Source organism: Rhyacophila brunnea, unplaced genomic scaffold (assembly GCF_057557595.1).
Source record: "Rhyacophila brunnea isolate RB1 unplaced genomic scaffold, BYU_Rbru_1.0 scaffold_16, whole genome shotgun sequence".
NCBI classification, from domain to species: domain Eukaryota; kingdom Metazoa; phylum Arthropoda; class Insecta; order Trichoptera; family Rhyacophilidae; genus Rhyacophila; species Rhyacophila brunnea.
Window position 1 is genome coordinate 39,476,001 of NW_028232816.1, and position 13,110 is coordinate 39,489,110.

Sequence of the window (13,110 nt, forward strand, 5' to 3'; positions counted from 1 at the left end):
ATACATTATTGCTATACAAAATAAATTTGATATACAATTTAAAATGTGCGGGCGTGTGTCACCGCGTTTTCAGTTAGCTTGCCAGGTCCGATAATTGAATTCTCGAAGGTAAATAATGTCAAATGTAGGTCATAAATACTCTTGAGATGAAATGTCTGAAATTCTATTTCATAATAGATAGCTAAGAAGTCATATTATGTAATAATAAACTAGATTAGTGATAATAATGAAACCCTTTTTAAATAATTAAATTAGAATAAATTAATTTAAGTCACGAAATTCAAGCAATATACTTCAACCGCAGAGTGATGTGACATTTAAATGCATTGATTATTTAAAATACTTTAAATTTGATTAAAATATACCAGCCACACATGTGCAACACATCAATCGCAGGAATCGAGTTGTAAAAATGTAAAAAGCATGTACACGCATTCAGTTGTAATTCAGAACATAATATGATTTACACATGATGAAGTACATAATACAATAGTTTGACGATGAGTGCTGATTGATTAATTGATGTTTTTTGATGATGATACCAAGAAAACTGCAACCCCAAATCTATTACACTATTCCCGTCACCCCAAATGATTTCATCTCTTTTTAAACAAGGGCTTTTCTAAGCTTCAAGTGTATCAAAAAAAATCAAGTAGGTTTCTAGAATATTATTTGAAGCCAAACAATTCCGAATGAACGTAGAAATAATTAATATTTTACCTGATGAATTTTGAGTAACGGAATGAGATCCGGATGTACACTAATGAGTGGCTTCTGCGTCTCCAAATCAAAGTCAAGTACCAAACTGGGAATCTCTTCTGCCTCGGTCTCCGTAAGAGAAGAATTCTTCAAGAACTCAGACTGACAAAAAGAATGACAAAGGTATGATAATGATGAAAAGTTCATTTTCAATATTATATTAATTTTCATGTTCCCACCAATATCACTCATAACTCTGCGATCTTCATGATACCCTGTCGCTGTTCATGATGCTGTGTATCGTGCGATTAACCTGTTTGATGGCACCATAATGGTTGATTTTATTTAACTATATAATATTCGTGGATGTGTTAAATAGGTTAAATTTGTAATTGAATTTATCATTTTACACAAGAACAAACTTCGGTTGGAATTGGTTGGAATTTGTAATTAAATCATTTTTATATTTTGAATTTATTATGTATTATGGCACATTGGCCAATGTCTGTAATGCCATAATACATACTCTTTTTTCTAAATAGATAAATAATTAATCAGTATGTACTACTCAAATCGAGCGGGTCAACAACTACGCCTATCTCAGAACAAATGTTAATTGACGGGAGAACCAAACTGGCATGGAGCACATTTGGGTGATTAGTATCTTCAAAAGTGAATTGATAAAGCTTGAAGTGTTAAAACAATTTATGCTACCAGCGTCACGTATACATGTAAAACATGGACCCTTAATGTAAGAGAAATCCAAAAACTACGAGTAGCGCAATGTGGCATGGAAAGGTGCATGTCGGGAATAACGCGGAAAGACCATATTATTATAAGAAACCAATGAACAAGAAGGCAGAGAAGAGTATGTGATGCGGTGTGATAGAGGCCGCATGGCAATTGGCTGGACATGTCGCTCGGCAAATGGACAAATGCAGTCATACAGCGGTATCCAAGGGGAACTAAACGACGCTCTATAACCCGCTGGATCAACAAACTCATAAAATTCGGTGTACATGGCGGCGAACAACTAGGGACCGGGAAGAGTGAATAGAACCAGGGGATGTCCCTACTGTTGATGCTATGCTACAATAATTACCTTCAACAAGGATTTGAATTCATGACTTTAATACTGGAAAGTATTTACTTACCATTTGCGTGTTCTTCTCCAAGAGTCTTTGAATTCGGTTCTCTTCCTCGATGGCCGCTTTTTTAGTTGTTTCTGTCAGGAAAGCCTTGTTTAATACCTGGAAACGGAGTATTCATATTATCGGCGCAGTAAAACTGTAGAACAGAAATATATATCTACATATTGGTATCATATGGTTTATAGAGACCCTCCCTTCAAGTTATAAATGACCTGGAAGAACCCTGAGCGAGATAATGAGATATAATAGGCACCGCAAAAATAACCCAAACATAGTCAGCAATAGCAACGATATACAATAAACACATTAGCTTCGCCTACTTCTCCGAACACGGACTTCTGCAGAGTGGAGATTATATTAAAAGATTTTTTTTATGAGAAACGATTATTAACCATTCTATATTAAATATCATAGCTACCTACCACAGAACAGATTGATAATATAGAAATGTGAAAGCCAGTCTTTATAGACCTAGGCTTTGAATCTTCATTTAACGCTATCTTGATTATTCAACTTAAATCAATATTCAAATGATCGTTACGTGAGAATGTGCATAATTGATGACTCATTGATTTTTCAAGTTTTTTTAATTGAATACAAATTTTAAAACATTCGGAAGAATGGACTGCACCTTCCGAATATTTTTCCTTCCTTTTCCGGATAAATCGGTGAGAGAGGAAGTTGGGCTCAAAATGTTCTCTTGTTTGATTGGTCGATTGCCCGTTTCCTCGCATCCATCGCTGCTATCACTGCTACTCATAAGAAGGCAAACCGCACTCATGTCTCCTTCATTCTCTTTGCTGCACCCAGCAGTTGGATTCTCGCTAAAATAATACATAATACATTCAATCAATTACAAATAAAATGAAGCCTGTTTCGCCTTAAGAAAAAAAAATCGTAATTCATAATTTCAATGTGGTTATGGAGAAAGTGGCCAGTCAACAATCTGGGAAAAAATGAGTTATCGTTATAAACATAACCAAAGACATTTTATTATATTCTGCATAAATCACAATGTCCATACAAAAAACATATACAGTATAACCCCTATTTTACGTTTTTTAAGGGACTGAAGAAAAAAAACCTAATTGGAGGGAAAATGTAAAAGGGGGGTATTGGGGGGGTTTCTAAAAAAATAACGTTTTATTAAAAAACAACATTCAATTAAAAATTCTGTTGAAAATTTTTTTATTTTTTATTAAAAAATCATGTATATTAGTTGTTTTTTTGTTATGTAAAGACCAATCACCGTGCGCCGTTCTAAAGACACGGAGTTTTCCCTCCAAACACCTTACGCCGTTCGAATGTCACGTCCCAATCATTGTCAACCGCACGTAACTCGCATATTTTGAATATTTCCGACGTAAATCGCGGTAAAGAAAAACGTAAATGCGGGTATTAAATGTACTGCAATACATCGGGACTGAAAAAATTACACGCAATTGCCGGGAAAACGTGAATTCCGGGCACGTAAAAACGAGGTTATACTGTATTTGCAGAAAATAGTCACACTACACTAAAATAACATAAATTTCCAATCTCCTGAAAAGTTATTCACACTCATAGATGCTATATTACAGTGGTGGCGAACCAATGGCACGCGAATGTTTTAGTTTGAAGAGAAAAATACTTTTTAATAATAATAAATGACAGATTGCATTGTATAAAAATAGCAGGCAAATGGGTACTCTTCAATATTAAGCATTACGTTTAATGTAAATAGGTATATAATTGCATAGGTTGGTTCTTAGGCTTAACATCGCACTAACCTAACCAGGCGACGGGGGAAGCAGCGCCGTGAACCTCTGATTTGATCGATTTACAATTCTTGAGACCACTGTAACAAGAGAATGCCTCATCTGATCGGAGCATTTATGATGTCAATTTATGCGTAAAGAACCAAAATAAGCAATAAAATGACAATCATTTCATCATTTCTATCTACAAAAATAGGCTGTACCAGATAAAAAAACAAATAATTGGTGGAGCTAGTAGTAGTAATTCTGGCAGGCAGTTTTAGTATTCTTAAAAAATATTTTTTCCCCATAAAAAGTGCCCGGTAGGTCAGACAGTCGAATAATAATATTTGGGAAATTTTGGCACGCCTACGTAAAAAGGTTCGCCAACCCTGTTATATAGTATAAATCATTAAAAAAGACAATATCCTATATAGTGGGAGTGTAGTTTTAAATAATCACACTTAACACAAGAGTGTCTATGGCTAGGTTGGTATTCTGTGTGGACTGGCTTCTTTTTTGCATAATGACACCCGTTTTGAATAACTATGTAAATTATGGTCCCACTTGAAGTAAAGGGGTATGTTTCTATAATAGAAAGCTATAGAGGCATAGGTAGAAGATTTTCTTGGTTATGCAAGTTTTGTGAGTGACTCAATGTCCAAGGCGTTGGTCATCTGACACGACTGGCCCAGAATATTAATATGTAGTGTAATTTTGATCTCCAACCTTCGATGAAAGACAGCACTAAAAGATAAGAAATACAGGTAACCCTCATTCACAGCGACCATATCCAAAATGTATCCCCCACGATTATTATGTCGTAACAACAGACGGGGGAAAGACAGCCAAAATCATGTGGTCGATGTCCGATAGCGGCTAAAAGGTAAAATATTATTTTTAAGATACCTATCAGATTTTTCCTCCACGATGGATGTAAGATTTTTTCTTCTGCCGTCCGTATCATTCAGTTTTTTGGTAAATTCCGCTTCACTGGAGTCGCTGTCCAAGGCGTCCCAGTTTGATATTGCTGACGAAGAGTCATTTTTACTTGAAGAACTTGGACGATTTCTTCTAAAATTTCAACATTATAAGTAAATAAAAGTACATTGACATTAACCAAAGTGAAACAGTGGAAATGATAGACATGACGTTTTTTAACGTGGAATGGTTGTTAGCCGTTCGACAGACACATTACGTCCTTGTAGTGAAGTGATACACATTGAAAAACAACATCCCAGCCACGGGAATCGAAACTGTGACGTACGATTACATAGGCAGGTTACGATGGAATATACTATCGGAAAATTTAGATTATTGAAAATCTACCCCTAGATAATTATTTATACCTGGGTTTTAAAAGATGGGCTTCCATCCTTTTCTTTTTGCGTATCCATTTTGCTTCATCCGAATCTGAATTTGAGTCTTCCAATTTCTTCAACAGGGACTGCGTTTCATCCAGTAAACTGTCTCTCACTCTTGTCGGTGCAACCTTAAAATTATAGAATAATTATATATATTACTAAAGTTCTCCAAAAAATTAGAAACTTAATAAAATAAATTGCTGTACCCCAAAGTGAAATAAATAGGAACTATTGAACTACTATAAACTATTGGTAGTAATGCTTCCTCTTCAAAATCATCAAATCAAATCAAACAGGCGGTCCTCGACTTTCATACGCTCTACTTTCATATAATTCGCTAGTTTTTTTTTTAACCATGTGCGATCCTAATAAGATCATATGGGCATCTACAGAGTGGAGGTTTGTATTAACAGACTTCTGTTTTTACGAGAAATGGATGTTAGCCACTTGCTCAACCTATTAGGTGAATACTCTGACGCAAACATAAATTGAAAAATAATATGTGTATTTGCCAGACCCAGGATTTGAACCTGGGACCCTCGATGTTATAGGTCAACGCATAAGCCGCGCAGACATCGTGGGCGCTATTTAATACATTCATTAAAATTTTGATTTTTGTCGATAACGCTCCCCTCTCCTCCACTCGCCGAAATATTTCACCCTTATAAATTTATAAATATGAGAAACGGAGAAACTGCAGTTAACTGCAGCAAACAATTTTTTGTTTCAATAATTGGCCGTTCATATTACTTAAGCCGGTGTCTACGATAGAAATATATATCTTCAAAGATTATTTCCAAAAGACACAGCATAGTGATAGATGAAACGGAGAGATATTTGTCATCATGGATTGATGATCACCATCAAAAAGATGTCCCTCTTGAGTTTTTCAATTATTCAAGATAAGGCTCTTAGACTGGAGAAGCTGCCAGTGTAGATAAAGATGCTGTAAATGAATTTATTTCCTCACTGTCTAAAATATTTAAAAACACTTTTTTTGCATTGCTCTACTTTTGTATATTCAAAACTGTATACATTTTTAGGAACCAATTCTGTACGAAAGTCGAGGAACGCTTGCATTATATTATATTACAACTGAATGTGTGGACGCGTTGGACATGCCTGATGAATCACAATGAACCACCCCATTTATATCAACGGGCTACTTCCAGCATAATACTTGCATACAAAACTATACTACAAACCTCTCTATCGCTGTTTTCATCAACAATAGTAGCTGTTTTTGGCACATCTGTCTTCTCTTTGGCCAGCCTTTTTGATGGTTCTTTGTGTTCACGCAAAGACGTCGGAGTCGAATCTGCGTCGCTTGAAGAATAATCAGAGTCTGAAGAAGATCCGGCCAGTAGGTGCTTGGCGGCCAAGTTGCTTTTTAGTTGGAGTTCCAATTTGAGATCTTTCTCAGTTTTTTCTGTCGCCTTTAAAATAAATGATAACATATTTTATTAGTTACTGATAACAGTTGGACGAAAGCGCGTGCCCCTTTACCCGCACTTATCTGTCCACTTTACTACCTATTTGATGCAAATGTGTTATTCGATAACGGTTGGATGTAGGCACCTTTACCCATACCTCATCGCCATGGCCCCCACATCCTGAAGTGGGCCCTCAGGCTAGGATCTCTGGCGGGCCCCCCTACCTATCGCTAAAGATAAAGGAAGTGTGACGCTCTACAGATATTTTAATACATCCATTTCAATTATGGAGTTGTCAAGTATCAATACACAATTGAAAATTATATCGTACAACCACATAATTTTAAATATTAACATTGACCGCAGCAGCCGACTCTTTTTACTATTAGAGAGAATTTGTGATGAGTGTTTGTATTACTTATCTGTTTTCGGGCCCCCAGGCTAGGGCCCTGTCAGCCCCCCCTTTGTGGGGGCCATGCTCATCACACCAAACATGCTATAAAAATGTATGTATGAAGATCAACGATTTTATCTGATGAAAATGGAATAAGTTGCTTTTAAAGCTTGCATATTGTTATACTTCCAGAAGTAATTATTAATAGAAATAAAACAACTTTTTAAATATTGATTTTTTATTTCTAATAACATAATGAAATGTATGGCATTGATTTTGAGTAGGCAGAGATATAATCCTCTAGATAGGTAAGTGGTAAGTGGTAGGTGGATTTATAATTACCGGAGGAAAGTCTTCATCGGAAGAATCGTCAGTGCCGACACTCTCCGAGCTATACAACAACTCCTTCTCTAATTTTTCCATCTTCTTAAATCGAACCTCCTGTGCCTTGGTTAATTTTTTCACCATTGGATTCCTCCTACTAATCGTCAATGTCGATAAATCTGTTAATCTGAAACAATTCGATATAAACATAAATTGGTAATATTACTTCAGCGGATGGTAAATTCCACGAGACGGATGGACAATGGCGAGAGTTAAGCCGGATACATACTAGACTGACGTGTCACGTCGTGATGCATCAGAAGCACATCGGAAGCCTATATTTTGTATGAAGGCGTGCATACTATTCTGACGCCCTCTGTCGTGACACAAACTGCTAGACTCCGATCGCATCAGTGCTACCTCTCTGACGCGACACTCTAGTGTGAACGCCGTTTTTCTCTTTTTTCTATACGCTGATGAAATGGTGTATGCATCTTTTCTATGTCGTTCGCAATCATAGAATGGATTTCTTCAAACTGTACCTTGTTCATTCTAAAATATAAGAATCTTTGTTCATCGTCCTCGAGTTCTTTCACAAGACAGTGAAATTCTCATTTATTCCCTCTTAGTTTGTTTATGGGATGAACCCAATGTCTTCTTTTCTTCTTTTCCCCCCCATAAGTTGAGTTAACAGAAGAAATGCGAGGTCTTTTTCAAAATCACTGTCTGAATCGGAATCTAACATTTTGTTTGTCCTATCGCACCGAAAGCTATGACTGTAATGATTCAAAATAACATCAGTAGGCATCACAACACATAGATGTGCACGCTAGCAATAACGTCAGAGCCTATCATGACACAACACGTAAGTCTAGTATGAATCCGGCGTTAGACTTTAGTTTTGGTACTGGAGAGTAGATACACAGCCTACTTGAAGTTGGCTATAGATAGGGAGTATGAGATACGGATATGTAGTATTAAATAAAAAATAGCATACATACCTGTTAATTTCAATTTCTAATAAGTCCTTTTCAGTCATTTTGGGTGTGACTGATTGTGTATTGTCTTCATCTTTCGTGCCGACTAACGTCAACGATATGGCGTCTAGAGACAAAGCTAAAAGAGATTTTAAATATACTTTTGTGGGTTTCACAGCTGCACCGATTCCCCGATTGACAACCTTGTCTATTCTCTTCTGGCATCGTTTTACAAATACTTTTTTCGGTTGACTTTCGACACTGTCATCGCTCTCTGAGGTCGTTTGCAACAGTGTCCTCAACGCAGACAGGTTTTTCATTCTATCCGTGAGATTGTTTTCAACAATCGCAACCGGGCAATTGTCATTATTTCCAGTGACCGCAACTGGAGAATCGTTATTTTTGTTGCGAGTCCGTTCCGCAGCTTCAGACCCTAGACTACTGTCGGAGTCGAGGTAATCTTTATATAGTGGAATAAATTTGTCACACCGATCTATTTTGCTATTTCTTAGAGTATTTTGTGTTTCACAGAAATCTTTTCGATCTGGTAATACGGCAGCGCAAATTTCTATATTGTTTTTTCCAGAATCCCGAATCTCAGTTTCGTCAGAAATTAAATTCTTATCGGCCGGTTTTGTGAGTTCAATTGTCATATTTCCATCATTCAATCCACATTTTGTAGTAGGCAATTCAAGAGATGGATCAGACACCAGTTCTGAAGTCACGGTTTCTGTATTTACATTATTAACTTTTTGACTTGTTTTATCTGATATGGTGTCTATAACATTGTCTTCAATATTCAGAAGATGTAAACGTTTGCCGTCTTCAGAAAGTTTGACGATCTCAGAATGTTGATCCGTTATATTTTCACAATGAAGCGGCTGTTGCCGGTCAGTTTCCTCTGAAACCCTCGAGTCCACAGAACTGTCTCGTTCGTCAGATTTGACTCGCGTATTACTATTATGTTTTTCTTTATTAGAGCATTTAAAATCTTCATCAGGAATAGTCACTGAGTTATCAATATAGTAATCTTTACATTTAGGAGGAGATTTCAAGTTGCTAATTTTATTTAATACTAGATTATTATGGTGATGCAGAGTGGCAGTCATTCGTCGGTTTATTTCTAGAAGACATATTTTATTGAGGGTGTCTGGTAAATTCAAGTGTTTGAACATATTCACACCATTTAAAATCGACTTTGATTTGTGAGATTCATATATATTGCGGTTGCATTTCGGAGTCTGGAAGACTTCATCGAAGCCGTCGTCGTCCGAACACGACTCTCCCAGATCGCTGCAGCTGTCCCGTTTGATTTTGGCCGTCATCTTTCTGGTGGAGAGAAGCGAATTGATGTTGTAGTCGTTGAGAGCGAGATTTAGCCATCCGACCGAGTTGATACTGTCTACTGTGCCGTTTAAATCGAAGCATCGGTCGGCGGACACGAGTTTAGATTTGTCCCACGACAGACGGCCGAATTCACCATCAGGAGGTTTTAGAGTTCGGCCGTCCATCCAAAAAAAAGACTGCTGCCGGGATGTGGCCTGCGGGACTTTCTTGACCATGATGTTCTTGTTGATCCAGACGGCGTGCTGCCCCGGCAGTTGAATCTCTTGGCTTCCCAATTTCGGGGAAGACCCAGCGGTGGGTTTCCAGGTTATTCCGGATTTCTCCACTCTTTTCAGCAGAGATAATTTTTTCCCATCGAGACTGGGAGAATCCGAGCAGGCGTCTTCGACAATTTCGCAATCACTATCATCGTCCACCGCCGATGCGGAAGAAGTTTTAGATGGAGTCGATACCCGACCGGGCTCGGAGCTCAAATGGTTGGCGAAATTGTTTTTCGTCGTGAAATCAGAATAGCTGTTTTTAATTTCGTTCTCCAATGAAATCAAATTATTCTTGGCGAGTTTGACGAGGAGCAGGGTTTTGTCGATGCAGAAGCTGACATTTTTAGTGGTTTTTAAAAAATCTGTCGTGACTTTCTTTTCGATCAACCCTTCGGCTTTAGAGTTTAACAAGAATCCGAGTCCTTTTGTCTTGGTGAGTAAATTTTTAATGATTCCGCAAGCCGCTTGAGACTGATTCTTCGATAAAGACGCTATTTTATTAGAAGGCGTCTGAGGAACGCTTTTAATTTGCAAGGAGACATTGCCGGTTCCATTCTTTTTTCCTGTGCTACTCAATGAAGTGACATTGGCTATGTTACCGAGACCGAATAATCCCGAATCGGCAGCGTTTGAGATGATTCCAGAGGTAGATTCGCTGGGAACAGTCGGTGACAGGCCGAGGCCAGATGCGATTTTCGGTGTAGAAATGCTCGTGACGGTTACCGACGTGGGGACATTGTTAAGTAAACTTCCGAGGGTAATCGGAGTGGTAACAAATGTTATATTATCGTTATCATTCTTCATGGGAGTAGCGACGAACATGATTTCCTCCAACGGTGCATCTGGCGCCTTGACAAATGCTATCTCTTCCATCGCTACAACGGGCACCTCGACAAACTCTTTCTTTTCATCCGCTTTGACGGGAGTCGTATCATTTTGGGATTGATTCATATTCACCGGTTTCGTCGACGCCGCCGAGTCCAACGAAGACCTCGAGGCGGCAGTGGAATTCGCATCAGAGACATTTCCACTTCCTGTGGCGTTTTTATCGGGCGTTTTCGCCGCTTTTGGAGTCTTGAGTTTTTTCGGCGTTTCTATTTCAGCGCCGGGTTCGTAGTCGTCGTCTTCCGTGTAGGTAGACTTCTTTTTAGATTCGCCGTCGCTGTCAGAATCGAGATCGAAGTTCCTGTAAAAGTTGTTGGGTCTGGACTTCCGCGCGCTTCTTCGTCGCTCGCTTTCTCTTTCGGCGCTGTTTTCGGGCTCCAGAGGATCGTCTTGGAAGTCATCCTCGTCGTCCGTGGACGCCTTCCTTTTCCTGCCTCTTTTCTTCTTCGCAGACCCCGTGACCTCCGACGGCTTTTGGTAAGCTTCAGAGTTTGCTTTTTCCGTCAAAATGCTCTCGATGGATATCGTATTTACGACGATGTCTATATCTTCGTCCATTTTAGCGGCAAACAAGTAACATAACAAATACAAACGAAATATCGCCGGTTCAAAACTGACAAGAGTTACCATAGACAAAATAGAGCATGTCGTAAAATTGTACGAGTTGCCACAGTGCTAAAGTATATTAGTCTTGAGTATAATCTCTGGTTTTCTCAATTTGAGATTGGATGGTGCCGTGCCCTAGAGAAAAATTTTAGGCCGTGCCGCTTTTTATTTCTTCAATCTCTTTGGGTTTCCTTCTTCTATTATTAATTTTACTTTACTGAGGATTATTATAATATTCTTGCTATATTAGTCTATGATTATTGCATTGCTCGAATACAATATTATATATTATATTACAACGTCTAGAAACTGAGATTCAAAATAATGGTTAAAAATACTGCTTACGTGCGTATAAAAAAAAACGGAGCGAATACGTAGATAGGATGCTTAACCCTTTATAGGACACCTCATGCAAAGTGGTAGAATAATATACCACCAGCATTAAGGTCTATATTTCCTATAATATTGTATTAATAATAAGCCTTTTATCACAAGAGCATTCGCGATTCCTTACACTGGTAGATCAGTGAACCATTCGGTGTGAAGTTGGCCCCTGCTTAGAAATAACTGCCAAATGCGCTGGTGGTAGGTGTACGTACCACTGTTCGATAACGCAAACTCACTTCGTCAGTTTGCGTACATGTCATAGATATGTGACATGTGTCAACTTCAATGGGCTGCTAATTTGTGTTGCGGTTGTGTCAACAATGGAAAGTAAGTAATATATCAAATATGTAATATTCTTTTAACATTTACATAAATATAATATAACATTTTTTTAAATATAAGTGGTAAAACATGACTTTTAGTAACTGACAGCTAAGAAAAAATCCATAACCTCAAATTGCGAATGCATGTTTGATGCTGTACATCTACCTTATATTTTACTATTTTACTTCGGGAATTGTTGCTAAATTACTTGTATAAATAGTCTATTTATTAAGTAACCTTAGTTTTTCATTAGGCCATTTCCGCTGGCGTGTTATTAGTAATTTTAGAAGAAAAAAATACTATTTTTTTGATTATTTTATTTTGTTATAACTAATAACGATTTTTGTGCTGAAATAGTGCGTTACATGATTTGTATTTATTATTATACCTTAGAAACGTCTTCCTCGGCAAAGGATTTAGAAGAAATAGATGAAGAGGGAAGGTTGAAGTTACTGTAAGTGATGGAAGACCAGGCTGAAAATTCTGATATTGGTGGTGATTCAGATGCTGATGATGCCTTTGGAGATGAAAGCGGGATTACTTCAAACAATCGATCGACAACTAATCCACTTGAGTCGGCTATCGGACGACATATTAAGCTACCAAATACCTCCAACGAACAATCTACTACCAGCGACCGGCGACCAACCTCACCTGTTAGCAACCAGCCTCTACCGACTAATGTAACACAGGTATCTGCTACCAGCCAATCCCAAGCAAATACATTTAACAAAGTGGACCACCTCAAAACTTAGAACACCAACCGAATATAAAATATTAAAATTTGACCAGTACACAGGAATCAACACGGAGGTGGATTTACCGTCGCCATCGAAAATATGTTTTTTATTTTTTAATCTAATTGGCTAGATAATGTAATAAAACGTGTATGCAAAAACAAAATAAATAATACAAGAATTACAAATATAATGATTATTATTTTTATATAAATAGTTAATAACATAGTTATTTAAAAAAAAGCATATGGTATATGTATATACCACTGAATACACATTGACTTGGTATGGCCTAATACAGTCAGTGGTATATATACATACCACGAAATTTATTTTTTTTTCAGAAAAAGTAATACGTTTTTTAGAAAATTTGCAAATGCAATATATTTATTATCTCTATAAAGAAGATATTTATTTAAGTTTGGAAAATGAAACTCAAAAAAAAAGTGTCCTATAAAGGGTTAAATGATTTAATATTGATGGTTC

At 37.4% G+C, this 13,110-nt stretch overlaps 1 protein-coding gene across 1 annotated transcript in view; it reads right to left on the minus strand.

The window, feature by feature from the left end:
* Window positions 1-11,200, minus strand: part of LOC147074715 (uncharacterized) — a 33,016-nt gene extending 21,816 nt beyond the window's left edge. Inside the window, exons 1-8 of the mRNA XM_085943491.1 lie at window positions 8,103-11,200; window positions 7,120-7,288; window positions 6,156-6,386; window positions 4,936-5,078; window positions 4,496-4,660; window positions 2,482-2,674; window positions 1,854-1,949; window positions 721-861 (exon numbers count right to left, since the gene is read on the minus strand). Coding sequence (XP_085799617.1) covers window positions 721-861; window positions 1,854-1,949; window positions 2,482-2,674; window positions 4,496-4,660; window positions 4,936-5,078; window positions 6,156-6,386; window positions 7,120-7,288; window positions 8,103-11,200 — 4,236 coding nt within the window. The remainder of the gene's footprint in view (window positions 1-720; window positions 862-1,853; window positions 1,950-2,481; window positions 2,675-4,495; window positions 4,661-4,935; window positions 5,079-6,155; window positions 6,387-7,119; window positions 7,289-8,102) is intronic.
* Between the last annotated feature and the right edge of the window lie 1,910 nt (window positions 11,201-13,110).